This window comes from Sus scrofa, chromosome 6, assembly GCF_000003025.6.
Source record: "Sus scrofa isolate TJ Tabasco breed Duroc chromosome 6, Sscrofa11.1, whole genome shotgun sequence".
Lineage (NCBI taxonomy): Eukaryota > Metazoa > Chordata > Mammalia > Artiodactyla > Suidae > Sus > Sus scrofa.
The window spans coordinates 5,362,673-5,389,428 of NC_010448.4; the positions used below are offsets into that span (position 1 = coordinate 5,362,673).

General features: G+C 45.6%; 1 protein-coding gene across 1 annotated transcript in view; it reads right to left on the reverse strand.

Moving 5' to 3' along the window:
- CDH13 (cadherin 13, H-cadherin (heart)) overlaps window positions 1-26,756 on the reverse strand; it is a 1,022,437-nt gene that overhangs the window by 552,921 nt on the left and 442,760 nt on the right. Inside the window, 1 exon segment of the mRNA NM_001109945.1 lies at window positions 15,121-15,237. Within this exon segment, the coding sequence (NP_001103415.1) occupies window positions 15,121-15,237 (117 nt within the window).

The following is a 26,756-nucleotide window of genomic DNA, read 5'->3' on the forward strand; positions in this document are numbered from 1 at the left end:
TTTCCCAACTGAGAAGAGAAGATTGTACTTGGATGTTGCCACTGTCAGTCATCAGTAAGAGGTAGGAAACTTGAGGACATGGAAGCAGTAACCAAGCTGTTTCCATGGAGCTTAACCACAGATGAATCTATTACTATTAGTATTACTGCCAGTCTTACCTAAGGAAGAGCAATGCCACTGGATAAAGCAATTTACCCCAGTAGAGTACTGAGAAACTGGTGTGACTAATGTCAGATATTTCTTTTTTTTTTTTTTTTGTCTTTTGTCTTTTTTGTTGTTGTTGTTGTTGCTATTTCTTGGGCTGCTCCCGCGGCATATGGAGGTTCCCAGGCTAGGGGTTGAATCGGAGCTGTAGCCACCGGCCTACGCCAGAGCCACAGCAACGCGGGATCCGAGCCGCGTCTGCAACCTACACCACAGCTCACGGCAACGTCGGATCGTTAACCCACTGAGCAAGGCCAGGGACCGAACCCGCAACCTCATGGTTCCTAGTCGGATTCGTTAACCACTGCGCCACGATGGGAACTCCTTTTTTTTTTTTTTTTTATGTCAGATATTTCTTAACGACATCTTGATCAGCAAAGATAAGAAGAGTTTATTAGAAAATTCTTTGACTTGATGTCTGTTTCTTGGGGTCCTAAACTTTTCACTCTTTGAGTCATAAGCTAAGTTACTAGATCAAATAAAAGCTTGTTGAGCACAAAGACATCTCTTTGACTTTAGCCAAGAATTTCCATAGAACTGACTCAAAGACTGCCTCATCCTCAGAATCTTGGGGGTGGGAGGGGGGATGCTCAGGCAGAACCTGCTTCCTTTGAATGGACACCAGAAAACTGGACATGGAGGGGTGTCATGAGGACCAACACAAGTGGAGGACCAGCAACTGCCTCCAGTACTTGACAGTGAAGGCAGCAAGTTCTAGTGTAAAGAGGCCCCCACCCTGGCTGGTATTGAAAACCATCACTCATAAGAGGGAAACAAAATGGATAGATTTTCCTTTAGAAAAAATAAATAACTATACCACACATCCAACACCCGTAACTCATTGTAGAGTCAGAATAATGGATTTAAATTTCAACTTCTATACAATCCACTGGGGCAAGTGTTGGACAGAATCTGCTAAAACAGGGCCAATAGTTCCAAGGTTAAGTATATCTTCAACTGAGATGTGTGTGTGTGTGTGTGTGTGTGTGTGTGTGTGTGTACTCACTCAAAGACACAAGAACGTTATTACTGTACTATTTTTTGTAATGGGCAAAAACTGGAAACGATCTAAATTTCCCTCAACAGCAGACCAGCCAGATTGGAGTGTATTCAGAGAATGAACTACTCTAATCTGTGATTCTACACATGTGCCTAAAAATAGAGATAAATCTCACCAAGGAAATGCTGAGCAAAACATTTTAAAATGCCCCATACAAAACATGTCTTACATGATTCCATTTCTGTTAGGTACAAAATAGCAAAACTAACACATGATGAGAGAGGTCAGGGGTGATTGCACTTAGCGCCTGGAAGGGGACATGAAGGGCACTTTGGGGACTGGGGCATATTCTGTCTTGTGACCTGAGCACTGACCTCAGGGCCATATTTGGTTTGGGAAAAAAAATCATTGAGCTCTATACTTATGACTCTGCACTTTTGTGTTCATATAGTATACTTCAAGAACTTCTAGACACACCACACTGAGACATCAGAGAAATCCACCAATGACTGTCTCTCCCCTGAGAAGACCATGACAACCCCTTTGCATGGCTGTTGGGGGAATTAGCAATAGGCACACGCAGCACTGAACGCAGCCCTTCTCATGGGGGGAAGGTCTTAGGGGTAGAAAGGAGACAAGCACAAACCAGGGTGCTCTTAATGATGAAGGAACCGTCAGTAGAACTAGAAGGCTTCAAGCCTACTCCCTCACATTCCCAACCATCTATGGGATGCAGACAGCCAGTAGCTGGGTTTTTTGGGCTGCACCTGCAGCATGGGGACGTTCTTGGGCCAGGGATGGCACCTGCACCACAGCAGTGACCTGAGCCACAGGAGTGCCAATGACAGATCCTTAATCTGCTGAGCCGCCAGAGAACTCTTTATTTTTTTTTTTCTAATTAGCTGTTTTTCTTTCTTTCTTTCTTTCTTTCTTTCTTTCTTTCTTTCTTTCTTTCTTTCTTTCTTTCTTTCTTTCTTTCTTTCTTTCTTTCTTTCTTTCTTTCTTTCTTTCTTTCTTTCATCCTCAACAAGGCTGAGGATATACTGCTCTAGCTGACAGGTGCACAGCATGATAAGAACAACGATGCTCTGGACCTCATGGGTATCAGGTGGGTGAGGACGGGAAGCTGGCAGATGGGGGCAGAGCTAATCTGGAATTAGACGCAGAACTTACCAGAACAGGGACACAGTGGGTTTACGCCTATCCCACATCGGGGAGAGTCAGCTCGCTGTTTCCCTGAAATGTGCTGTTAGACCAGCTCTGGACTACATGCAGTTTGAAGTTTCATATACAGTAACCATTTTTATTACAGGTAACTTTTGTATATACCTATAAAAATACACCTACATACATATATGTTCATGCAAAGACTTACAAATGGTGACGGTCATGGCACTATGATTTACAGCTGGGAGTTATCAGAGGGGAACAACTGTGTGCCATTCACTGCGGTCAGCATAAGAGGCTTGTAGCCATTTGGCATCCTGGACTCCTTTGGCAGTGAGTAAATCACGTGGCATCCTCCTCAGAATGTCTTATGTGCAAAAAAAATTTTTAAAAGATACATCAGATTATAAAGGAACTGATCTCAACCACGGCCCTGCCAACAGCATACCACACCACACAGCCTTTCCATAGGACACAGAAGCAAGGCATGGAAGATGTGTCTGAGGCATTGGTGAGTGGAAAAATCAGAGTACCAGATGCCCGTGCACGGTCTCTGCATGTTTAGGACAGAGTTGCTCAAAGCCTGAGCCACACAACTGGGAGCATCAGCAGAATCAGGGTGCTGGTTAGAAGGGAATCCCTCAGGCCCTGCTCCAGGCTTCCGGGGACCCAATCTCTGGGGATGAGGCCCAGGAATGTGCATTTTCACAGGCTTGTATGTACTTGCAAGGTTGAGAAGCACTGCCCGAGGGAGTCAAGAGTGGTTTTTTTCAAGTGGGAGCCTAGGGGAGATTTTTTTATTGGATTGGTTTTTTTATATATATATTTTCATACGTGGGTTTTTCAAAGTTTTTCCAATGAACATCTATTATTCTTATAATAAAGGGAACAAGTGCCTTAAAAAAGAAAAGACAGATTTAGTCTAGGTATGCTAGGAGTGATTTCCAGATGCAAATAACAAAATAAAAGCATCGCTTGTGAGGAATTTCAAGTGGTCAAATAAATAAACTAAAAATGGAGCAACGCAGAGCCTCTGAGTTGTGTGTACTAATGCATAGCCAAACATCGGCATTCAAAGAAATTACCAAGAAGAAATGTATTTAGAATGAATTTGAGGCTAGAAGGCCAACAGCGAACACAGCTGTTAGGTGTCTCCAAGCCGGCAGGAAAAAAAAAAAAAAAAAAAAGATTTAAATCCACAGCAAGGAAGGCCTACACTAAAATCCCTAGGCCTGGATCAGGTAGGATTTGTGCTCAAACTTGGGAAGACATGGGAAAGAGACGTGCCTGGGAGTCTGGTGTTCCCACAAGGCTGCTGCTGGTGCAAAATGAATCTATTCCCTGAAAGAAAGATTTTCTATCCAGTCTGCATGGCCACACCTACATCACAGGCAGGTGCATCTGTATCCTCTGGGCGCAGTGCTTTCTTATTTCTAAGAAGGGCAGCACAGCAGCCTCAGGAAAGATAAACTTTGTCAAGTGTGATTATACAGTTCCTTTAATTTCACAAAAGGTCTCCTGACCCACAGCTACACCCAACATCCAGGGGCTTTCCTCAGCATCCGACAGAGGCATAATGTGCCCAGCTAAGAGGGACCTTCCTCTATTCCCCTCACCCCCACCACATCATCACCCTCGGATGCCCCCTGGTCTCCCCATAAGAGCTCCTGACCCTGTCTTCCCTCCTGTCCCCCTGCTGCCCCCCACCCAGGTGGCATCCACAGCCCACCTGGCCAATGTCGCAGCCTCCATCTGGGTCTCCGCTGCTGCTGGTCTCCTCAGCCCTCAGGTATGACCCACTGCAGCCAGACTAAGCTTCCTAAAGCACAAATCTGGTCATGCCATTCCCTGATGTGTAGCTCTGCCATCTGCAGAATAAGGTGCCATTCCCTGAGGTCACCTGTACAGTTCTGCATTTTCTAGTCTGTAATAATCTCATTTATGTCTAAGGAGTCCTGCCTGCATCACAGCCACATTCAGTTACCCTCAGCCTCCAGACACAGCATCCCTCTCTTGCATCTAGACATGGGGTCATGCTTTTCCCACTGCCTAGAAGATTCTCTTGCCTTCAACCCCAGATTCTCCTCAACTCCTGGAATATACCAATCAGGACTCTTCCTAAAAGTTACTTCTTCTCTCTTCCCAACTTCTCCGTCCTCCCTGGCCCCCCATCCTGGTGCTTATCTGCCTATTTGCACATCTGTGTTACCCCTGGAATGGATGTTCTTTGAAGGGGAATCTGTGGGCCAGTAGTTGGATAAATACTTCTGAATGAATGCTGAATATTTCTGAATGAATGAATGAAGCCCAATTTTTCAGCATAGGAAGGCTATTTGCCTACAAGGCATAAGCTGAGGCTTTTCTTCCTCCCCTGATCCACATCACCTAAGGCAACAGGAAACACTAGCATCTCCAAAGAAACACCCTCAGATGGGAATGTTTAAACTCGCAACAAAGGGTCTTGGGTCTACTGTCTTCCCCACGACTGCTTACGGAGGCAGGCCAAGCCCAGATGCCTGGAAGGCACTGTTCCCAGAGACCCAGCCCCACAGGGAGACCTCTCCCCTATAACTCCAGTTGGAAGCCAGGGTAGTTCTAAGCTAGAAAAGGAAATAAATGTGGGGTTTGCATTCATCCCTCATCCGCTTCAGAAGACCGTCTATTGGGTCTGTTCCTATCTTCGTTCACTTCTGCCTCGATCCTCTTCCCGGCTGGGACTGGAGGTCTGCCCATGAAAAGGCCAATGCACTCCCTGTGGCGCCCTGGGCCCTGCTCCTTCACAGCCCTTATCGACTGAGTCAGCTGTGGTCTTGGGGCTGAGAAAAATGAGCAGTGATGTCTCTTCATTACACCAAAGTTGGCCTTTTCTGCTTTCACTTTTGTTCCTTGTGGCTCCCTTTCAACAGAGGTGTCAGCAGAGATACTGACAAAAAGACTGTGGTCTGAAGTGAAAAAATAGCTTTCCTTAGAGTGAAGAGAGCTGTTTTCTGCTTGTCAACACATGGTTTATTTGTTAAACTAGGACATGACCTCCGACCTCAACTCAGTGTGTGAACATGCACATCAAATATATGTTTGTGACATTAACCTTGACCGTCTGCACTTGGCAGAGAACTTTCTCTCTCCCCTCCACATATTCCAGGTAGAACTTGGACAACTGTCACAGAATGTGTGAGCCTTGGAAACTGACTCAAGGAATGTTTGTGCCACGGAGGAGAGGTGTGGAGATGAGAGTTCAAGATCTGCTTGTACTTTGCACTGCTCTGGGATTACAGACAAGTTACTTCAGAGGACACAAGGAGCAGAGTGGTCCAAAATGACCTGTGGACCCAGAGGACCAGAAACAAGCTAATACCTAGGGTGGGTGGGGAGCCACTTCTCCCACTGGAGGTTCCCTGTGGGGCCAGTGCATTGTGACCCCATCCAGGGTCACATTCTATGGGCCCCATGGTCAGTGGTATCCCAGAACCAGCTCCTACTGCTTCATGAAAGCCAGTGTTAAATACTCAAGAATATTACAAGTTGGTAGCTTGCAATTGGCCACTGTGAGAGTATTTACACCAGAGAAAGCAGCAAAACCTCTAAGTCAGGGCTCCCCTCACCTTTAAGAGCCAGTTTACCAGCATACCACTGCCCCAGGCACCTGGCTTCAGACATGTGGAATCTCTGATGACTCCTACAAATCTGGGTACCTGCGCTCAGGCTGCAGAAGTCTAATTACCCGTCCAGTGGCTAAGAAGAGAGAACCATGGGAGCAGAGTGCCCCTTCTGGAAAGCTTATCCCATGTGTGTGTCTGCCCAGACCCTAGCAGCTCTCTCTCTGCAGGATGATGGGGGATGGAGGGCAGTGCTTCTCTCCTTTGGCTGACCCCTGGTGGGTATGCAGCCTCTGTCCCCAAATAGCCTATTCCTTAACCCATACCCTGTGCTGTTTGGAAATCCATCCAGGGCCCCAGTGCATGGCAGGTGGCAACGCAGAAAGAACTCCACTTATGTAATGACTCCATTTGTTTTTGTTTGTTGTTTGTTTGTTTGTTTGTTTAGGACCACACCTGGGGCATATGGAGGTTCCTAGGCTAGGGGATGACTTAGAGCTGTAGCCACCAGCCTATGGCCTACACCACAGCAAAGCGGGATCCAAGCCATGTCTGTCACCTACAACAATGCCAGAGCCTGAACCCACTGAGCAAGGCCAGGGATCGAACCAACACTCTCATGGATACTAGTTGGGTTTGTTAACCACTGGGCCACGACGGAACTTATGAAACGACTCAATTCGTATCACAAGTAGACTGCCCTGCATGCTGCTCAGCCTCATCTTCCCCAATGGTACCAGAGGGACATACTACTGGTTCCTGAGAGTACGTATGGGAGTCAAATAACCCTGCATGTGAGCGTGCTCCACAAGCAGCCAAGACTCCTAGAAACTAAACAGTTACATATGTTACGGTACAGAAATCACTAAAGAAGCCAATGTTTCAGTATTGCCACTCTTGTACCTGAGTTACCTTGAGCAAGTTATCCTCTCAATTTCAATTTCACCATCTGAGACATACGTGGAGTACTTTTTAGGGTTGTTACAAGACCTGAACAGGACAACAAGGATAATCACATTTGGCTTAGATCCTGACACTCATTAGATGTCGAGGATTTTAGCCAAATTTGAAAATTCCTCAACTCTCCCACCTCTAGGGTACTAATTCAGCTGAAATGCCAGATCCTTCATTTTTCATTTTATTTTTGTGCAGATCCTTTAGTGTTCATGAATAATTAAATATAGATTCTGTCTGAGGCCAAATGTACATAACAATAAAGCTCTGGAAACCTTTCACATTGGAACTGAAAGGGTGATAAACGCAGGGCTAAAAATACGGCTTCCTCTGTAGGCTCAGATGCCTTTACTCGCTGGATGTATATCATGGAGGGCTTTTTTTTTTTTTTGCATGTATATGTACTTGGCAGAGAACCAAAACAACTCAATTATGTTTTATCATTAATTAAACTTCATGGAAAGAGGGCAACACTTCCTAATGGTGAATGTAAGCTTTCATTAGGCTTAGTCAAAATAAGTTAGAATTAACTCTGTTCAGTTGTGAATAGAAGTTTTGAGATTTTTATTTAAGTGGATTTAAAACGTCATTGCATGAATGAGCAAATGCAGAAATACGGGCACTGTTTTTTGTCACTCTCTCTCTCCTTCTTCCCCACCCTCTTCTCTCTCTCTCTCCACACACACACACACACACACACACACACACACACACACACACACACACAATTCATCAGCATCAAATCTATCACAATCTGCTCAGGATGCTTATATGACCTGACATAATGGTTGACTGCCAAGCAATTTATCTGGTAGCCTCACTGCCGGGGTGGAAAATTAAAATTTGCAGGAAATATCCAGACTGATCATATAATGGTCTGTTAATTCCTTTCTAAAAACAAACCAGCTATCATCACTTAAATTAGTAACCAGTGAATCCTTAGTCAGCCAGCCATAGACCTGGCTGGAATTCAAGTCAAAAAATATTTGAGGCCCTACTATGTGTTAGGCACTGTACTGGGTCTCTAATTGCCCTTGGCAAATTACAGTTAATGGGAAGATTAAAAAATACAAAAGGAACACACTGCTGCTCAAAATGTGTTATCTAAGAAGTCTACACAATGTTTAAAGAAGACCAAACAAAAATTCCATAGAGGACACTGTATCAAATATAGGCTTTAGCCTAGCACTGTCCAATAGAAATGTAATCTGGGCCATAAACATAAGCCAAAAAAAAAATTTCTGGTAGCCACAATTAAAAAAAAAGGGGGGGGGATCCACAAGAGACTATTTTTAATCATATCAATATATCCTAAATAAATTTTATTTCAACATGACATCTAAATAAGGATTATTAATAAGATATGTTTCACTCTTTTGTGTGTACTAAGTTTTAAAATCTTATGTGAGTATTATACTTGTCTCAGTTTGGACACTGTATTTTTCAACAAAATATTTAGCCTGAATTGAGGTGAAAATTTACAAAATTCAATGTCTTATAATAACCCTTAATGGGAAATAATCTGGAAAAATATGTATATATAACTGAATCACATTGCTATATACCTGGAACTAACACAATATTGTAAATCAACTCTACTTCAATAAAAAAATTACAGTTGAATAGGCAGATTCACACGCCAAGTTGTCCCAATACTTGGATCAAGCAGTAGTTTTTAAGCTTAGATTACAATTAGCTAAAATTAAATAAAGGGTAGAAATCCACTTCCTTATTTGCACTGGCCACGTTTCAAGTGCTTAACAGCCACATGTGGTTGGAGGCTGCCATGTCGGATGGAGCAGACAAGGCGCTTTCTGCAGTGCTGCGAACGTTCCACTGGAGGAGCGGCCCCAGAGTATAAATGGGGTGTCCTACAGAGAGAGGACGAAGAGGGGTGTGCCCCAGGAAGAGGGAAGAGTGCAAAGTCATGGAACTATGAAAGGCCTACGGACCAATGGGGTTGCTGAACGGAGAAATAAATTCGGCTGTTCCTCTCAACAAGAATTTTTGAGTATTGAGCTTCTGGACATCTTAAGTCACTTATATTCAAATTTCTCTCCTATATTAACAACCGATGGTAACTTTCAGTCACTGAATAAAATTACTTACTTCAAAACGGGGAAATTAAACACGTGAATTTCTGACAAGAGACCTAGAGTTAGACTTGAGTAAAAGGTGTGAAACAATGGATTTTTAAAGGGTGGTGGTGATTACCTTAGACAAATTAGATGCTCTGATGGAGCAGGGTACCCTAAGTCTTCACTTCAGGAGAAAGGTGAGGTGGAACAGTGCTGATGGGGATGGATCTAGTATCAGCTTTCTGGTCCAGCTTCTGGGGATGCAGCTTGGCACTCATGGGTTCTCAAGGACTATTAAATGGAGTAAAACAAATTCAATTCCAGGACCATAAGATTTCTTAGCACCTGTTTGCACACATGGGCATAAATGGGAGATGCAGAGTATGCGGATATAGGGGGACCTCTAACCAACCATCTTTCTAGAGCTCTGCAAAATATTTAGGACCTGCTATAAATTGTCCTTGTGTGTCCATGTGTGACTTACGTTCATGACACAATCAAAGCAGAGTCCTGGATGAGTGGCTTTCATGGTTTGGTCTAATGATCTATGTTGATTCCCTTTATGAAGAGTGCACAGTCCCATTATATATTTCTTCCATCCTGGGTTAAAGCTGTCCTTCTACAGGCCTAGTCTACCAATTTATAGGGGATATAAAAACAGATTTTCAGTAAAATGTACTTTCATTGGTTTTGATGAAAATGGTTTGTGATGAAAGTAGAATCTCTAATAAGCATTTCATAAATGACTTGTCTTTCAAACTTAATATAAAACAGAATAAAATACGTCTCCCAAAGACCTCCTTGCTGCCTCACAGATTTAAAGTCCCCTGCTCTCAATCAATAGGGCCCAAGAACTCAAGAATCTCTAAAGACACTATCAAATATTTATCAGTGAAAATTGGTAAAACCAAGAAATTATTTATGGCCCCAATTTTGAAAGAGTCATACATGGAAGGGGGAGGGAAAAAAGCTCATACTGGGACCTACACCTTTCTCTCCAGGGAATATGCACTCAGATCCCTCCTCTGTCCAGAATTCAAACATGGAAAGGAAATCTCAGGTCTGAGGAAGTGTGTTCACCACCTACCTTTTTCAACACTATTGAGGGAGATGATAGAAAAGCAGCCCCCAAATTCTAGAAATTTAGCTACTTATCAACTAATTATTTGGTAGACAGGTAAAATACGCATATGTCAAAACTGCCTAATACGTACAGCTGCCTGAATTGCCTTTTTGTGAATATGCAATTCTACACGGCAAGGTCTTCAACTGAAAAATCTCCCACGGGGTGTGTTTGCTGCAGCACTTTTCTTTTGACAGCTTTACCCTTTACGACATGTATCTTCCTTCTTTAAAGAAATTCGGATCGTGCTAAAATATGACAAAGAAAATAAAGAGACAAACGCTTAATCTTCTTTCATCCTCCTGAATTGTTACGAAAAGTACTTTTATGCAGCTCTTGCACTTTTATAATTTTATGTATATTTGTTCAATTTAATTTAATTTCTACCCTATGTTGACATATACTTGACTTAACAATATTGCGTTATTTCAGATGTACAGCAAAGTGATATAGCTATATACATGTCGTTCTTTCTCAGATTTTTTTCTAATAATTTTATATTTAAACTTAATTTTTCCCAACATTGCCTTTTGAAATTTCCAAATGCACTGGAAAGTTCAAAGAAGTTTACAGGGATCAACTATGCTGATCACCTAGATTCTACCATTAACATTTTTGCCATACTAGCTTTGTCATATATCTATTCCTTGGTCCACCACCTTATTTTGCTGCTGTTGTTGCATTTCAAGGAATGAAACTTAGTTGTAGCGATATTTTAAAGAAAGTAATTTTCATCAAGGATGTTCCATTCCACAGAAGAGAATTCTCAGGCTGCACCGAGCAGCCCTGAGCATACTGGTTAGGAGCGCAGACTGAAATCTCAAAGAGCTGGCACAAAGCGTGTTTCTGCCATTAAGTGGGCGACCCTGGACAGGTTACTTCCCCTGCCTGAGTCTTGCTACCCTCATTTGGCACATGGGAAGATGGTCCTTATGGGGTTGTGGCTATGAAAATTCAGCATAAAAGATGAAAAGTGCTGATGCTTTACTGTGACACACAATGACTACGTGATGATTTTTTCCTACTCTTCTGAATTCTGGGAGATCAAGAACCTTGCCTCCTTCCTTGGCCATTAAGTCAGCAGCCCCTTGCGCAGTGCTGTGTAAACAGCAGATGCTGAATATATACTTGTTGCTACGAACTGGGTGAACTGCAGAGATTTTCCCTCCTGGGATGCAGTGAGTACTTATTCTTGGAGAGTAGCAAGTGCAGTGGCCTCAATGGCACGGGCCTAAAAGAGTTAGCAGAGGAAACATGACAACCCAGCCTGCAAAGCAGAGGTGTTTGTGTCAGTGTAGTGATGGAGCAGATCCACCAACGCCCTGCTCCAGCCCCTTGGACCTCCCTTGCTCAGGTGCACTGAGCTCTCCCCCAAGCCTCAGAAGGCCATTGTGCCTGTGCACAGAATGCAGGGCACGACAGACAGGCTGTGTGCAATTCATACCTCTGGGAGCGGCCCTCAACCAGACTGATGGGGTTGGCATATAAATACCCCAACTGTTCTCCTCTGTGGACAGGAATATTCTGAGAATGTGCCCTGCAGCTTTTCCAGGCCTTTCTCCATGGACGTGCCATCTAGTCACCCACAGTGGTAGCTGTGTTGATAAACAGGCCTCTCAACTAGCTGCATTCCTTTCCTGCCTCACGCCCTCCACTCCATTACCAGTATCATTGGAATAGAAATTGCTTGCAGTTGAATTTCTGCCTCAGGAAACCCAAAGTGAGACAACTGTCTTTATGCCCACAGAATCTCTTTAAGTGCATTCTACACTGAAATCTGATATGCAGTATTTATGCAATTAGAGCTGTTTGACTTACAAAGCTCAGGTGGGTTAGAGGCCAGAGCCCAGCTCTTTGGTCTCTTTTCCCTTCCCCCAGCCTCCCCCAGCCCTCAGTGAAGACACCCACACCTTCTTACAGCTCGAGAGAGCATTGCTTGGCAACTACTGGTGGCGTTGATTAAGGTAAAATATAAGATCTAAAGAAAAGGAAAAGAGGAACGAATAAAAACAAGCAGACACAAAGAGGAAAGCGTGTTCCCCCAGAGAAGCATGGACAATCTCTGCAAGGCAGTGCGGTTATTGTGTAACAGCCATCTGGAGGTTTGGGAGGCTTTCACACCATCACGATGTTAGCAGACTATGGCACCTAGAAAAGCTGTTGTTTGTAGAGAATCCAGGTTGAAAGCCCACATGGGCAGTACACAGGGGCTAAGGTGAGATGAGTCCTCAGCGTGGAAACCAAATGGTATTTTCAGGCAGTAATGGGTAAGAAACCATGCAGAAGAAGGTCCTTAGAAGAATGTCCTGCATACTTACTGATCTATTACGTATCTCAGGCAAAGAGGCTTGTGAAAACTCCCTAAATATACTCAGAGGGACCAATGTACGGGGTTGAAGGAAGCTTTAGGATGACCATAAAATTTACTATCCAAAGCTGGGCAGGTTTTAAGGGGAAAGGGGGTGTCAAGAATAAATATACCAAGACAACCAAATTTCCAGGCAACTGAGATGTATTTATCACCTTTGGAATTCAAATTCCAAAACCAAAAGTACTACAGTTTAGTGGCAGGCAGAGAAGGAGAAAGCATTTTACTTTATTTTATTTGCTATTTAGGGCCATACCCATGGCATATGGAGGTTCCCAGGCTAGGAGTCGAATCAGAGCTGCAGCCGCCGGCCTATGCCACAGCCACAGCAATACGGGATCCAAGCTGTGTCTGAGTACACCACAGCTCACAGCAACGCCTGACCCTTAACCCACTGAGTGGATCGAACCAGCATCCTCATGGATTCTAGTTGGCTTCATTAACTGCTGAGCCACAATGGGAACTCCATGGAGAAAGCATTTTAAATCAGACCTCGATAAACGTGGCTGTGTATCAGAATCACCTAAAAGGCGAGTAAAAACAGGTCCCTGGCTTTATCCCAAGAGTCCCTGGTTCAGTGTCTGCAGTGGGACTGGAGAGCAGGCACTCCCATCAAGAAACTAGGTGATGCTAGTGCTGCTGGTCCATGGCATTCCTGACATAGGACTGGTTTAGACCAGTGATTCTCAACCCTGGTTGTGCATCACAATCACTCGGGATCTTTTAAAATATGCTACTTCTTGGTCTTCACCCCCTAGCCAACTGAATCACTCTCTGATGGTGGAGACTGGTAGCAGTTTTTAACTGCCCCAGGGATTCTGACACACACTGAGGGTTAAAGATGCCAGGCGTACCTAAAGGAGACCTGCAGAACAAGGATGCAACGTGTGCCTCTGAAACCATTTGGGGCAGAGCACTGCAGACTAGAGCACTCTGGCCCCGTGGCGAGGGTGACTCTTGGCTTCAGGGAAACCTATACAAAGGCCATCCCAGAGGCTAGGGCCGTCCAAAGGAGGAGGCCTCATCATCCCTACCACTGCCCACTCAGAACAGCTCTGCTCCCCTTCGCATCATATCCTGGAAACTTGGCAAGATTTTGCTTAACGAAAGGCATCTTTGGACCAGAGGTCATTTAAAATCATAAACATGGTTGTTATCAGGATATTGGATTATTAATGCTTCCAATCTCCAACAGAAATAGACGTCTAATAGTCCAAAGCACCCTAACCTCTTGCTCAGGCCACTATAAAACCTACCCCTTGGGTGTTTCTTCATGTCCACTCCTTCCTACCATTCTGCTCCCATAAATCATTCCCTACACGGCAGGCAGAGGGCTCTTTCAACACACACACACACACACACACACACACACACACACACACACACACGCGCGCGCGCGCGCGCATGAGACTTTCCGGTGGTGGTTTCTGGCTACGGGCATGATGAATTCCCTACTCTTCACCACGGTCTCCAAGCTTCTCGGACTTCAACTCTTAGCACTCTCTTCCTTGCTCACTGCACAGCAGCCAACCAGGCATGCTGCCCTTCACACATGCGTCATTCTTTCCCACCTCCAGGCCTTCGCAGGCAGCTCTCTCTGCCAAGAATGTGTCTTACCCAGATTTTCCCATGGCTATCTTTTCTCATCCTTCCTGCCTTCACTCAAATGTCAGGAACTCAGACCAGCCATTCACAGCTGTCTGCGTCAGGATGCCCTCCTCCCTCCATTCCCTGGCCCCGCCGTTTACGCTTCTTCACATCACCCTGTTTCTGTTATCCAAGCATTTGTTACCCTCTGCAAGTTTCTTGTTTATTGATTTACTCCCTCTCCCCGGTAGAACATTTGCTTTATCACAACAGGGGCTTGTATGCTTGTTGGTGCCTCCATTCAACCAAGCTTGGAGTCCAGCATGTAAGAGGTGCTCCTCACTCACCTAGTGCAATAGCACCGGCCATTCAGAGCATCCCCTCAACTAACCACCATTGTTCAAATTCTAAGATCGCTTAAAAATGCAGATGGGTTAAAATTCTATTCTCCATGCTGGCTTTTCCTCTAGGGAGAGGATGTATAGACCAGGCCATATTATTATTTCTGCCCATTTAACAGTGAATAGTTCTTCCTGGAAAAGTTTTTGCCCTGATTCATTGAATAGCGCTTTCTAGACCTCGTTAGTATGGTTTAGTTCCTTTGATCTGGTTTTGATTTTAGAAACCTGACCCAACAGTGCTCCTAGACCTTCACATTTGAAAACACAGATCTAAATAAAAGGACATATATCATCGTACTGCTATACTTATGGGACCTATCTGGCTGGCTGCCTGAATATCATCTACAAAAGCAGTAAGTCTATTTATTAGCCAGTGACATTCTCCTGTCACTACCCTGGCATCATTATCTACCACATATATCTCCAAATCATGACATTCAAAGGTGTTATTATTTTTTTTGTAAATTCCCTTTTTTTATGATCTTTTGACATTCTCTTCTCGATAAAACCTTTTGGCATCTTACCATAGAGGAACTGAGGCCAATTCCTGCTGCTCGCCAAGCCAGTCACAGTCAGTTTGCCTTGTGAATGCTCATCTCTTAATAAAAACATGCTTTGACATTTGTCTTTTGTCCGGCTTACCTTGCCAACATCTCTTGGGAAAGGCTGTCTCTGATTCTCCGGAATTAAAATGGGAGATACCACAATGGACCTCTTTTGTCTTGGGACAGGAGAAGTTCTTGCAAATTTAAATATATCCTAAAAGAGAAAACAACAAATGAATTGGCCAAAATCCCCCATGGAGAAGATGTATCAGTCTGCTCTGAGATATGGTTCCTCTGTTATGAAAGCATACAGCTGTTTGGACATTGTTAATTTTCTTCTATCAAACCTCATTAGTGTTAGCAAGTACATCGTTAGAATTATACGAAAGCTGACATTGTGTTCACAGTGACTATCATTAAGCTATTTAATCCCATCTTCCAACTCATTCTATTCACAACATCAGTCTTGATTTACACATCCTTCCCTCGGGGCTTGTGCACGCCCACCCTTAACCTGCCAGCTGAGGAGGTGACTCGCCTGGTCACTAACCCACAGAACTTGCTGGACACAAAAGTGAGTTTCCTCCGGGCCCCATGCAAGGTCCCTACTCACTCACAAATGTATAGGGAGGAACCAGCAATTACAACATGACATTCCGAATTATGTCAGGGCTACGGAGACTCTTGGTCAATGTTCTTTCAAAGACCACTTGTTACTATCGGTGGGCCTACTGCTGGAATGCACCCCCCAACATAGCAGGTCCCAAACTTTGATCACAGGAACAACAATGTGAGAATTTCTGTCCTATTTGTAACTCACCTTTTCAATTAAATAAATGAACGCAAATTTTTTTTTGTATCATTATTTTAAATATAGTACAAGTATGGCTTCTCAGAAAAAGTAGGAAAACATAAAAATAAACAAACTGGACCTCAGTGTTCTTAAGTGTTATTAAATTTGAGTTGGAAACTTGGAATTTGAGGGAAGTGTCCTCATTTTGAAAAGGAGATTGAAAAAAAAAAAAGGCTAGAGGGTTGTTATTAGCACTGAACTGAGACTTTCTCCTTGGTCCAATCAAAGGACTGAAAGAGTTAAATATGGGATATCATTTTCAATATATAAACATTCAATGCCACACACTAAAATTATCTTATGAATCAGCAAAAGTAAGCATCTCAAACTTTGGACAGTAGGTTGCTATGAAAATCATGTGACAGTTGTCATTTAAAGCAATCACTGACCCATGGTCCATAAAAAATGTGTGCATATATATATATGTCATATGACAGTGTTATCTGTATCCATTTATCTACATTTTAAAGGAAACTTTATGTAGGAAGGTCCAATAGGAAACAAGACAAGTTAAGGCTATGAAAGCTTCTATAAATAGTCTTTCTCTTGATTGTGGTTGGAGTGTAAACCATTGTTACTCTTGTAGAAAGTAGTCAGGGCATATTATTTGTATCAAGAACCTTATAAATGTACATATCTCTCACGCTGTAATTTCACTTCTAGGAATACATTCAAATGTTAAATTAAAAAGAGGAATAAAACTGAAAGCAGGAAGACATTTAGTGAGACATTACTTAAAAAGAGCAAAAATCACGAACCGCCTGAATGTTCAACCACAAGACAAGGTTAAGTTTGGGTCCCTGGGCTGGAGGGGATCTTAGGTGGTTGCCAGTTATGCACTTGTGAAGACCATGTTCTAACCTCCGGGCTCATCATTTGACTGCTTCTATAATTGCCACCACAACCTACCACAGTAACAATAATTCACTGAACATGTGGTGGGTGGTGTGGTAAGCACGTCATGTGTGTCCACTCTAATATCTGCGATAAAGCTCCCGAGCAGCTCTTAGCCCTCCTTAACCAAAGAGGAAGGTTAAGCTCAGAGAAGCTATGTGAGTTGCTCCAATTCACCTAGCTAGAAGAGAGGATATGTAAGACAAAATGTGTAGGAAAACACAGAATACTATATTGGTTGCCCTCTATTTCCTATAAACTCTATTAAACACAGAAGAATCATATGTAAAACTTCAAGGAATAACTACAAATAAAAGACTGAAATTTCTAGGAAGATCAAAGAGTTAACAGTCAGGCAAAGACAGAAAACTAGAGTGCGTATATGTAGAAGCTAGTAAGAAAAAAGAATAAGAAGGGTTAAAACAACAAAAACCCAATCAACCAACAAAATAAGTAAATAAATAAATAAATAAATAAATAAATAAATCCAACCACACAGAAAACAGCAGAGAAAGAAAGAAAATAGGACAGTGAAAAGACAATGAAAAACAGAGTGGATTCTATCTATAAAACATTGATGTAGACCATGCATAAGGATTCTGTTGTCTTATTACGGAATAAGAAAAGAACAGAAAATATGTAAAATATGTGCAATGTATAAACCCTATTTACAGTAACAAAGATCTTGAGGCTCACAGGCGAGAATGCCTAGGAAAGCACTTGGAACAGATTTCCTATGCAAATGGAAGGGACTGGCGATTCTGCATGATCACAGAGCAAAAGTAGGTTTCTGTTTATTACGACGATATTTTGAAAATGCCTAAAGTAATGAAAAGCATCCTCAGTGATGGTAACAAACATTCCACTGCTTGTAACAGAGGACTGGTCTGTGTTTGCAAGCCTGTGAATGGGTGGGACTTTTGTCCTCATGGGTGACCAGACGATCAGGTACTTGAGTCCCCATCGCTACTTCTGGTGTCCTCCCAGCTCACCAGCTACTTGAGCTCACAGCTGCCAATCCATTTCCCCAACTCTCCCAACACCCCAGAAGCTTGCTAACAAGGAAAATTGTATAAACCCCTGGGTCTAAGGTGCTTTGGAGAGAAGCAGGGGCTCTGAGTCTCAGGATAGGAGAGCATCTGGGAGGGAGGGTGGGGGCGAAACCATGGTACAGATGCCTCCAGGTGTGCAGGACCCGCCAAGCCCCCCATGGTGGGCAGGACTGCGGCATCCTTCTTCTTCCACCTCTCAACTTTTCTGCCTCACAACGGCAGGGACCTCACCAAAACTGGTTCATGACTGTTCTTATGTCTATGGTTCCACTTGTTTCTGAATCGTGTGTGTCTATCAACCATGTGTTTGGGGACAAATGTCTACCTTTGATCAGGTCTGTGCTAATGAATTATCTGTGTGTCTGAAGCCATGTGTCCCATGTGTCCCATGGGTCTGGGGCCATGGAGGAGCCGTAACATTTGATCTGACATTTAAATACCATGTGCATATCTAAGCACATGTGTGTGTAACTATGTGTGTGAGTGTTTGCATGTGGGACTGTTTCTATATGTAAATCCATCTGAATACACCAGGCTGTGGCTGTAACCGCAAAGGAAGACAAGATAGAAGCAGAGAGGTTTAAAAGTACCTAATTCAAGAGCTGTTTACAGAGGAGGAAGGGTCAAGTGTGGGAAAGCACAGACCATTGGGTAAAGGAGACGCTGTCTTAGGACTCCTTGCCTTCTGCTGTTGCCATTACTAAGACTTGGGTAAATAGGAAAAAGGCTACTCTGGGCACAGATGCTGGGTGCCAGAGACGTGTGGACTTTGAGGGGCTACCAGGCATCCAAGAGAGATTTCTGGAGGGTATATAAAGAGTTGCATTCAGGAGAGAGGGATGAATGAGGTGGAGAAACGTCACAGTCACCCACACACAAGAGCAGCTACACCTGAAGGAGAAGCTAATGGCGCCCAGATAATGTGGAGGGGTAAGGGGAGGAACCCAACCATCCAACAGGTTTCTTAAAGGCCAGCAGAGGCCAGAGAAAGGTGAGGAGGCAAAGGAAGGAAAGTCAAAAGAACAAAGAGTAGAGGATTTCACAAAGGAGGGAGTGCACAGCCATATTACATGACCACACAGCACAGCCATCCCTGCAACAGGCTGAACGTTCTATGGAGGCTGTTGGGTTTGATGATGGACAGGCAATGGATGATTTTAAGAGCAACTTGAAGTGTGTTAGGGTCCAGGGTCAGAAGAACCAATGGCAAGTGAGGACTTTGAGGAAGGAAAAGCAGGAAATGGGAAGAAGTTGGTCAGTTCAAGGGGGGACCGGGAAGGGGAGTGGGCGGAGAGGAGGGGGAGGGGAATGGAGACTGATGCCAGAAGAGGGGAGGCAGTGGATCCGCAGCACAACCAGCCCTGGGAGGCTTAAGAGGTTTCTCATCTGTGCAGAAGAATGACTCGCCTGCGCTCTTGGTCCGCAGAGTGAAGTGAGAAATGGCCTGTGGACGTGGGCTGTGCTCTCCAAAGAATAGCCCAAAAGTGAAGGAAGGCCTTGCTAACACCAGGACAGGGGACGTGGGCAAAGGAAGACAAGCCACTGGGTGCCTCTTGGTTCAGCTTCTGGTGGCCTGAGGCCAGATCTTACAGACTCAAGCAGAGTCACAGCCACTCTCGCTGAACACAACACACACATGGGCACGTGTACATGCACACACACACACTCAGAATCCATTTGACAGGGTCTAACACACAAACACACATTAACAGATGCATATCACAGAGATGCCTAGAGCGAACGACACACACAACACACCTCCCGCTTCAAACCAAGGCTCTTCCCTCAGCCACAAGCACATGCGCGTGCACACACACACACACGCACGGCATGTGGAAGAAAGTGAGCGACGGGCCTCCTGGGGCACCTCCCTATAAACCTGCAGCGTGGGACCAGTGATTAGTCGGTGTCTTTGAACCCAGAGCAGCCTTACCCAACCCTTCGTAAGTCAAAGGGGCAGAAGCATGTCCTCATGGGGGACGCACACGGGCTGGATTTTATTACAGGGACCTGTCACCCTTACATAAACATCTCCCACCTCCGGTGGGCTGACCGGGGTCTTCGTCTTTCTGTCACAGGGTATAGGAGTTTACAGTCTCCTTTGCTTTCTGCCCTGCTTTCCAATTTCAGGAGAAACTGGCAATGCATTAAAATGAGTTTCACGCTACCTGGGGGAATCGCATCACATAGCCCCTCAGAGCAGCTTGGAAATAAAGGGGAGACCCTGCAACTGTGAGGGACAGGGGGAGGGGCTGCGGCAGAAGGCGAAGGGGGCGGCCAGGTGGAGCAGGAAGGCAGAGAGGATGAAGATCTCGAAAAGGAGAGACTGAGTGGACTCATGGTCATTCATTCATTCATTTCTTCAAAAACTATCCACAGATCACTCCCCTCCTGGCAGGAGCAGTTCTCGGCACCTGGGGCCACGCAGCACACGGGAGAGAAGTCCCCTTTGCTCATGGAGCTTGTGTTCTAGAGGGAGGAGACAGGTGATGGACATGGTCCAGGAGAACAGACAGGTGGGCTGGCCGTGCCCAGAGGACTGTGGCTGACGGTTTCCATATGCGGAGGCCGGGAGGGGCCCTCTGGGAAGGCAGAGCTGGAGGATGAAGTGGGCAGGGGGAGGCGGCTGCCAGCAGCAAGAACAAACCCTGGGCCCTGTGAGCTGCAGGGAGGCACCTGTGTGGCCGGGGAGAGGGGAGGAGACAGGCCAGGGTCCTCGTAAAGGGAATTCAGATCTTGGATGGCAGGCTGTATAGACTCAGAGATGCATGAGATGTGAGTCACAAGATGTTTTACTGTGTTTGATTTTGTGGGAGAGTTTTTAGCTGCAGAATGACAGGAGCCCGCTGACACCCCCCCCCCACGAATATTTCATGTTGGCTGCTGTGTGAAGAATAGATTTTAAGGGCTAAAGAATTATTTACTTGTGGGGCTTCTTCCTTTTTCAAACTCTTTTTTTCACAAGGCACTAAGATTCTTCCTAGAATGCAAATCTGAGCCTTTGATTTGGGGGAAAGGAGAGCTGGGGTCCACTTTCCCTGGCTGGAGTCCTCATCCCTTCTTTACCTCTAACTATCTATATACGTATGTTTTTACGGCCACACCTGCAGTATACAGAGGTTCCCAGGTTAGGGGTCGAATTGGCGCTGTCACCACTGGTCTACACCACAGCAACACCAGATCCGAGCCATGTCTGCAACCGACACCACAGCTCACGGCAACACCAGATCCTTAACCCACTGAGCGAGGCCAGGGATCGAACCTGCATCCTCATGGATACTAGTCAGATTTGTTTTCGCTGAGCCACGACCGGAACTCCCTTCCCACTATATTTTCATGTATTATCTCGGTCTCGTTTAAATTGTGTAATTTAAGTAGGTGGACCCGTGTTAAAGGGCGCAAGGCAGTGATTATCAGGACATTGACAGGGTTGTGAGATCATCCCCATGAACTCATTTTAGACCCTTCCATTGTCTTGCAAGAAACCTCATGCCTGTTTGCTCAGCCCCTGTTCTCAGCCCCAGCAGCTGGCAACCGCAAATCCATTTCCTGTCTGGACACATCGGCCTTCTCTGGGCATTTCGTAGAGGGAATCATACTATGTTTTCACAGTATTTTCGCGGACTCTGCCTCTGTTTCACACACAGCTAAGAGCCTGAAGTAGAAGCGGGTACAGCTGCCACGGAGGCTCAGCTAATAGCGCACGGCCAGCCCCGGGCTCCAGGTGGAGCTCGCTCAGGGCTCCCTGAGGCTCCGCTGGCCTGACGGCTGAGACCTCTGCTGTGACCACACTCAACGGCTCCTGGGCTCACTCCCCCCAAGCCTGCTCCTGTGCCCTCATTCCCCAGCAGACAGGGGTGCAGAGATCCCTCTCCAAGCCACTTTCTCGGAGCCACAAGGTTTGTTCCCAAGGAACCCTCCTGGGACACCATCAAGATAAGTGCTCAGAGTAGAGGCTAACTGGCTGGGTGCCCCAGAACTGGAGGGGACATAGAGGTTTGGGCCCAGACTGGCTTTGTATGGCTGGGGCCACACTCCATGCTTTGGCCGTCACTACGCCTGCCACCCCAGGCAGCTGAGGGACCTTCCAGGAGCCTCTCCAAGAAAGTGGTGAGAAGTGACAGGGACAGACCTGCTCTCGTCACATTGAACCCAAGGCCCGAAAGCAGCTTGGACCTGTCTTGCTACCATCAGAGGGTCTTCTTGTACCCACCCCCAGACCCTGTCTCAGTGTTAGGGAGGGGCAGGAAGCATCCCCCCAACCCTCCAGCCCCTGACCCTGTCTCTGTGTTAGGTAATAAAAAGAAGGGAAAACAGCAGCAACTTGACAAAGAAGCCACAAGCCACCCCCTTGGCTCTCGCTCCTACTCTCCTAAAGTTTGGGCAAGATGATGTGCTAAGAGGAGCTGTTTTAATAAGAAAAAGCATCACAGAAGCTGGAAGTGTTCCTCTGGCCAAAGCAGGGAGTGAGGCAGGGCAGCGCCAACTGAGACTTAAGCGGTCAGCTGGCCCAATGGTAGCCAGTCTTGTAGATCCTGATGAGAAGGTCTGATGTGCTTCCCAGGCAGCAGGGAGCCTTCACTGCTTGGCTGCAAAGGTACGGTGCTTGGTGTTTGTCTGGGTGAATGATCTTGAGAGTTATTCCTTTGAAGAGTCTAAAACACGTGACCCAGACTCAAGTCTGAAGGTCACAGCCTGTTTCTTATCTTTCTGATCCTAAGGTTTACTTGGCATCCTAGCCCTGGACTCCCCAAGTCTGCCAAAGGAAACACTGCCATTTCCTGGGTAGTTACTAGGCACCGCGCTCGGCACATTGCCACATTACCTGATTTGATTCATTCAACATCTCGCAGGAAAACAAGCCCATTTTCCTGAGGTTCAAAGATGAAAGAGACTTATCCAAAGTCACTTGGTCATAAGTGAGAGATGGGCACCCAGGCCTCTGTGACCCCAAAGGCCCCTGATCTAAGTGGGATGCTATCCACCTCCCCAGGGCCGAGCCTGGCGAGAGCTCCTTACTCAGATGGAATTGGAGAATTGTTTTCCCAGAGGCTAGGTCACAAATCTCAATCAGCCTCTGGCTAAAAGGGGCAGCTATACCTATAGTGCAGGGGGACAGTTTAATTGTCTGCAATTGTCTGCAAATGAATGGAGCAGCAGAAATCAATCTCCAATTTATTCCATTCTTGCAGCTGATCTCATTGCACTGTGAGGTGCTAGGAGGTGGGCTCTGTGCTACTCAGTTCGCATTTTGTATGCAATCAAATGCATGGTTCAGCCAGCTTTGCTGTACCTGGGGCGAGATTTAAAGCTGCTTTATTACCTCCTGGGGCTAAAGTTTGCCTACTTAAATGAAGAAACTGTCCACAAACACCAATCTTTCAGCAGCAAATTTAGGGGCTTGGGGGGCAACATAATAAGCTTGCTCTGTTTTCAGGTATTTTTCCCACTATTCTGGAAGCCAAATGCCAGCTGAGGTGAGTCATCTGCTGTAGGTTTACAGGACAGACTTATGCTGACAATAAAATGGGGTGACGTGGAAACTGTCCATCAGTATGGAGGCAGGTGTTATGGAGATTATTTGATTTTATTTTTCTTCTTATGGCCGTACCTGTGGCATACAGAAGTTCCCAGGCTAGAGGCTGAATCAGCTAGTGGCCTATGCCACAGGCAGAGTAAAATCTGATCCAAGCCGCTTCTGTGAGATGCAGCTTGCAGCAATGTTAGGTCCTGAACCCGCTGAGCCACAATGGGAACTCCCGGCGCTTATTTTAAAGCTGGGGTGCAGAGATGATGGCTGGCAGATTCCTAGGGTGGCCTGGAGTCAATCTGCTATTGCTAATTAAGCCACACGTGCTTTTCATGACCCACTGGTGTGTGGCTGGGAAGAAGGGGTGCAGGCCACTGTTCCCCGGAATCCCCAGGCCCCATGCTTTCCCAGAAGTGATCAACAGCGATATCAGAGTCAGTGTCTCCAGCAATGAGTCCCTCTCAGGGACTCTGGGGATGGCTGACGACGAAAACAAGAAACCTCATTCCCAATTTACTGAATGTGGCAGTCTTTCGGTTACATATGTTTAGGGGGAAAGAAATGGCTTTGGCCAAAGGAATCGATGGAGAAAGGAAGGTTTCCTCAGAGGAGTTGGCAGTGTGAGTTGCAACTCCGGAACCTCTCTGTCTCCTTCTCTCATTAATGCTGTTCCTTGCTTCCCTTTGTAAAAGGACGAAGCCGCCAAGGTTACCAAGGCCCGGGAGGGCCAGCAGCCTTGGCTCCTAGCGACCCTGTGCATCTCAGGCACCCTCGATGCTCCTCTGCTCTGCCTCCGCCTTGGGATCCTCAGGGTGCAGGCGCGGACTCGAGGGCCTTCCGCCTGGGGCTGCCCCGCCTCACCTCTGCCCACCCCGGCCATGCGTCCTCCAGTCTCAGCACCCCCTCTAGGCTTCTCCTAGAAATAATTTCTATAACAAGACAAGGACCATACTCTGGATTCTTTCACCCCAGGGCATGCAACGTTTTGTGAAGTCACAGAATCTATAGAATTTTTTTTTAGAAAATTCACCCCTTGGACCACAGGGCAGAAAACCATCACTTTCTGGAAGAAATGGTACCTGAGCCGAGACCTAAAGGCCCAGTGGAATTCCTCCAGGGGAAGGGAAATGAGGAAGAGAGTTCTGGCCCTGGGGAACAGTGTGTGAAAAGGCACAGAGGCAAAACCCGGCCAAAGACCAGAAGAGCTGGAGCAGAGAGGTAGGGCTCCAGAGGCTGAGAACAGGCTGGAAGGGGAGAAGAGGTCAGACCTCTTCCATCCACAGAGAGAGTCTGCTCAGAATCCTGAGGGCTCTGAGAAGCCTCTGAACAGTTTTAAGCTGAAGTCTGGGATCTGACCTTGCCTTTGACCTTGCCTTTGACCTTGCCCTGTCAGAGCTGACAGCCCATCCCTGAAGAACACATTTTCTTCATAGACTTTCTTTCCTGCTACTTGTTATTCTGATTTGAAAAGTTGAACTTAAAAATAAGACACAAGTAAAACAACCCCGCTCTCCCCACACACACATGCGCATGTTCTCTCACTTGCTCTAAAATGTCAATTTCCCCCACATTTGAATTGCTAGTTAAAAGAAAATAAAACAAAACCAAACACCTTGGATGAAAATTTGCCAAATCACACTTCCAAGACGGAACTGCCTCCGAAATATTTCATGAGTCTAGCAGGAGTAGTAACAACACAAATCAGGACTTGCTGGTTTCATGGGAGGTGAAAAATGTTTTAAACGTATTTGGATTCTTTAGTCAGAGGTCCATTCAACCACGTGTGACAGTGATGGGAATATAATGGATACAATTTCCTTCTATCTGCTCTGGCACTGATAAAATATTCATGTTAAAGAGCTCCTTCTGAACACCTGGAGGCGTCTTGCGGCGCGGCACAGATGGGCTTGTTTTTCTAATACACATATGTAGGCCGGCCTCAACAGCTGTATTAATCTGAGAATGTATTCGAGATGTGCGTGCACGTAGCCCGGAGCCCACGCTCTGTGGTCGGCGTGAGCTCATACGTGTGTGACTGGCCTTCCAAGAAAGCACCTGTTGGAAGAACAATGCTTTGCGATGCAGCGGCTATTTGGGTGCCTGCCACGAATGTTCCCTGTGGAAGTTCCACAACAAAGATGGGAAACCTCAGGCTCAGCATGTCTTAGGCCAAACTGAGTCCTGTCCTTCCCCAACTCCTGCCCAAACCGCCAAGGTTTCCTAGCTCCGTTTTCTCAGCGCCGAAGGCCCTATGGTCGGGTTTCTTTTATTTCCACCAGACCGCCTCCGAGGGGGTGCCAGCTCCTTCAGAGCCCATCTGAGCCGTCCGTCCCCTGCAACCCACCTCTTCCTTCTCTAGAAGCACGTTCCCTGCCTGGATCCTCACGTTTTACCTGCTCTGCGGTAGCCCACCCGCGGGCTCTACACGAGTCCTCACTTCCTTTTACGCACAAGCCCAGTGAACAACCAGGTTCTCAGCGCTCTCAGGCTGGGCTCCCCAGAAGTAGCCGTTGAGGTCAGAATTTGAGAAAAAGTAGTATTTTACCGTATTTTTCTAAAGTTTCTGTAATGAATCTATTCTATTTACAGTCAGAAAAAAAAAAAAAGGATTCATTTACTCATAATCCTGAATCAGACGAACAGAGCAATATTTCTGTGTCTTCCCTCTGTGTTTACAATACTCTTTGCTTAAGTTGACATTGATGGCTCAGAGCAATTTCGTAGCTTGCTCTTTGAACCTAATATAAATAACAAGCTTTCTCCCCTCCCATGGCACAAATTCTGTCAACGTCATTTGGTGGCTGCGTAACACACCACGTGCACACATCAGTCCATGTTTAACCATTTCCCTGGTGCCACGCTTGTACATTTAGTTCTTCCACCTGTTATGAAAATGCAAGTAAAACACTGTATGTTAAATTTTCTTTCTTCACCTGTTTTTCTCTAATAAGGATTCCTTAGAACGGTCCAACAAAAATGCGATTACTAGGTCAAAGTTTATGCACATTTTAAAGGACCTATGACACATTGCCAAAGCCCCAGTCACCACAGCAGACAGCTCTGATCTTGCCATGGCTGGTAACCCCAGGTGGGTCCAACCCACCTCTCTGGCCATAACTTCTATAGCTGCAACCTGCTTTTGCCTGAACACGCCATGCTCTCTGGTGACTTTATGCCTTCATTGTCCTGTGTTCCTCTAACTTGGATATTATTCTTTCCACAATTGCCTTGAGCCCTATTTCCCTGATAACATATAGACACACACACACACACACACACACATAACAGGCGCCTATTATATACTATTTGTGTCATTCTCCGGTTCAGGGCACACAGCGGTTTCTGGATAGTTTCTATTAACTTCGAGTTTCTTCTGCCAGGGTGCACAAGTATGCAAAAATGCA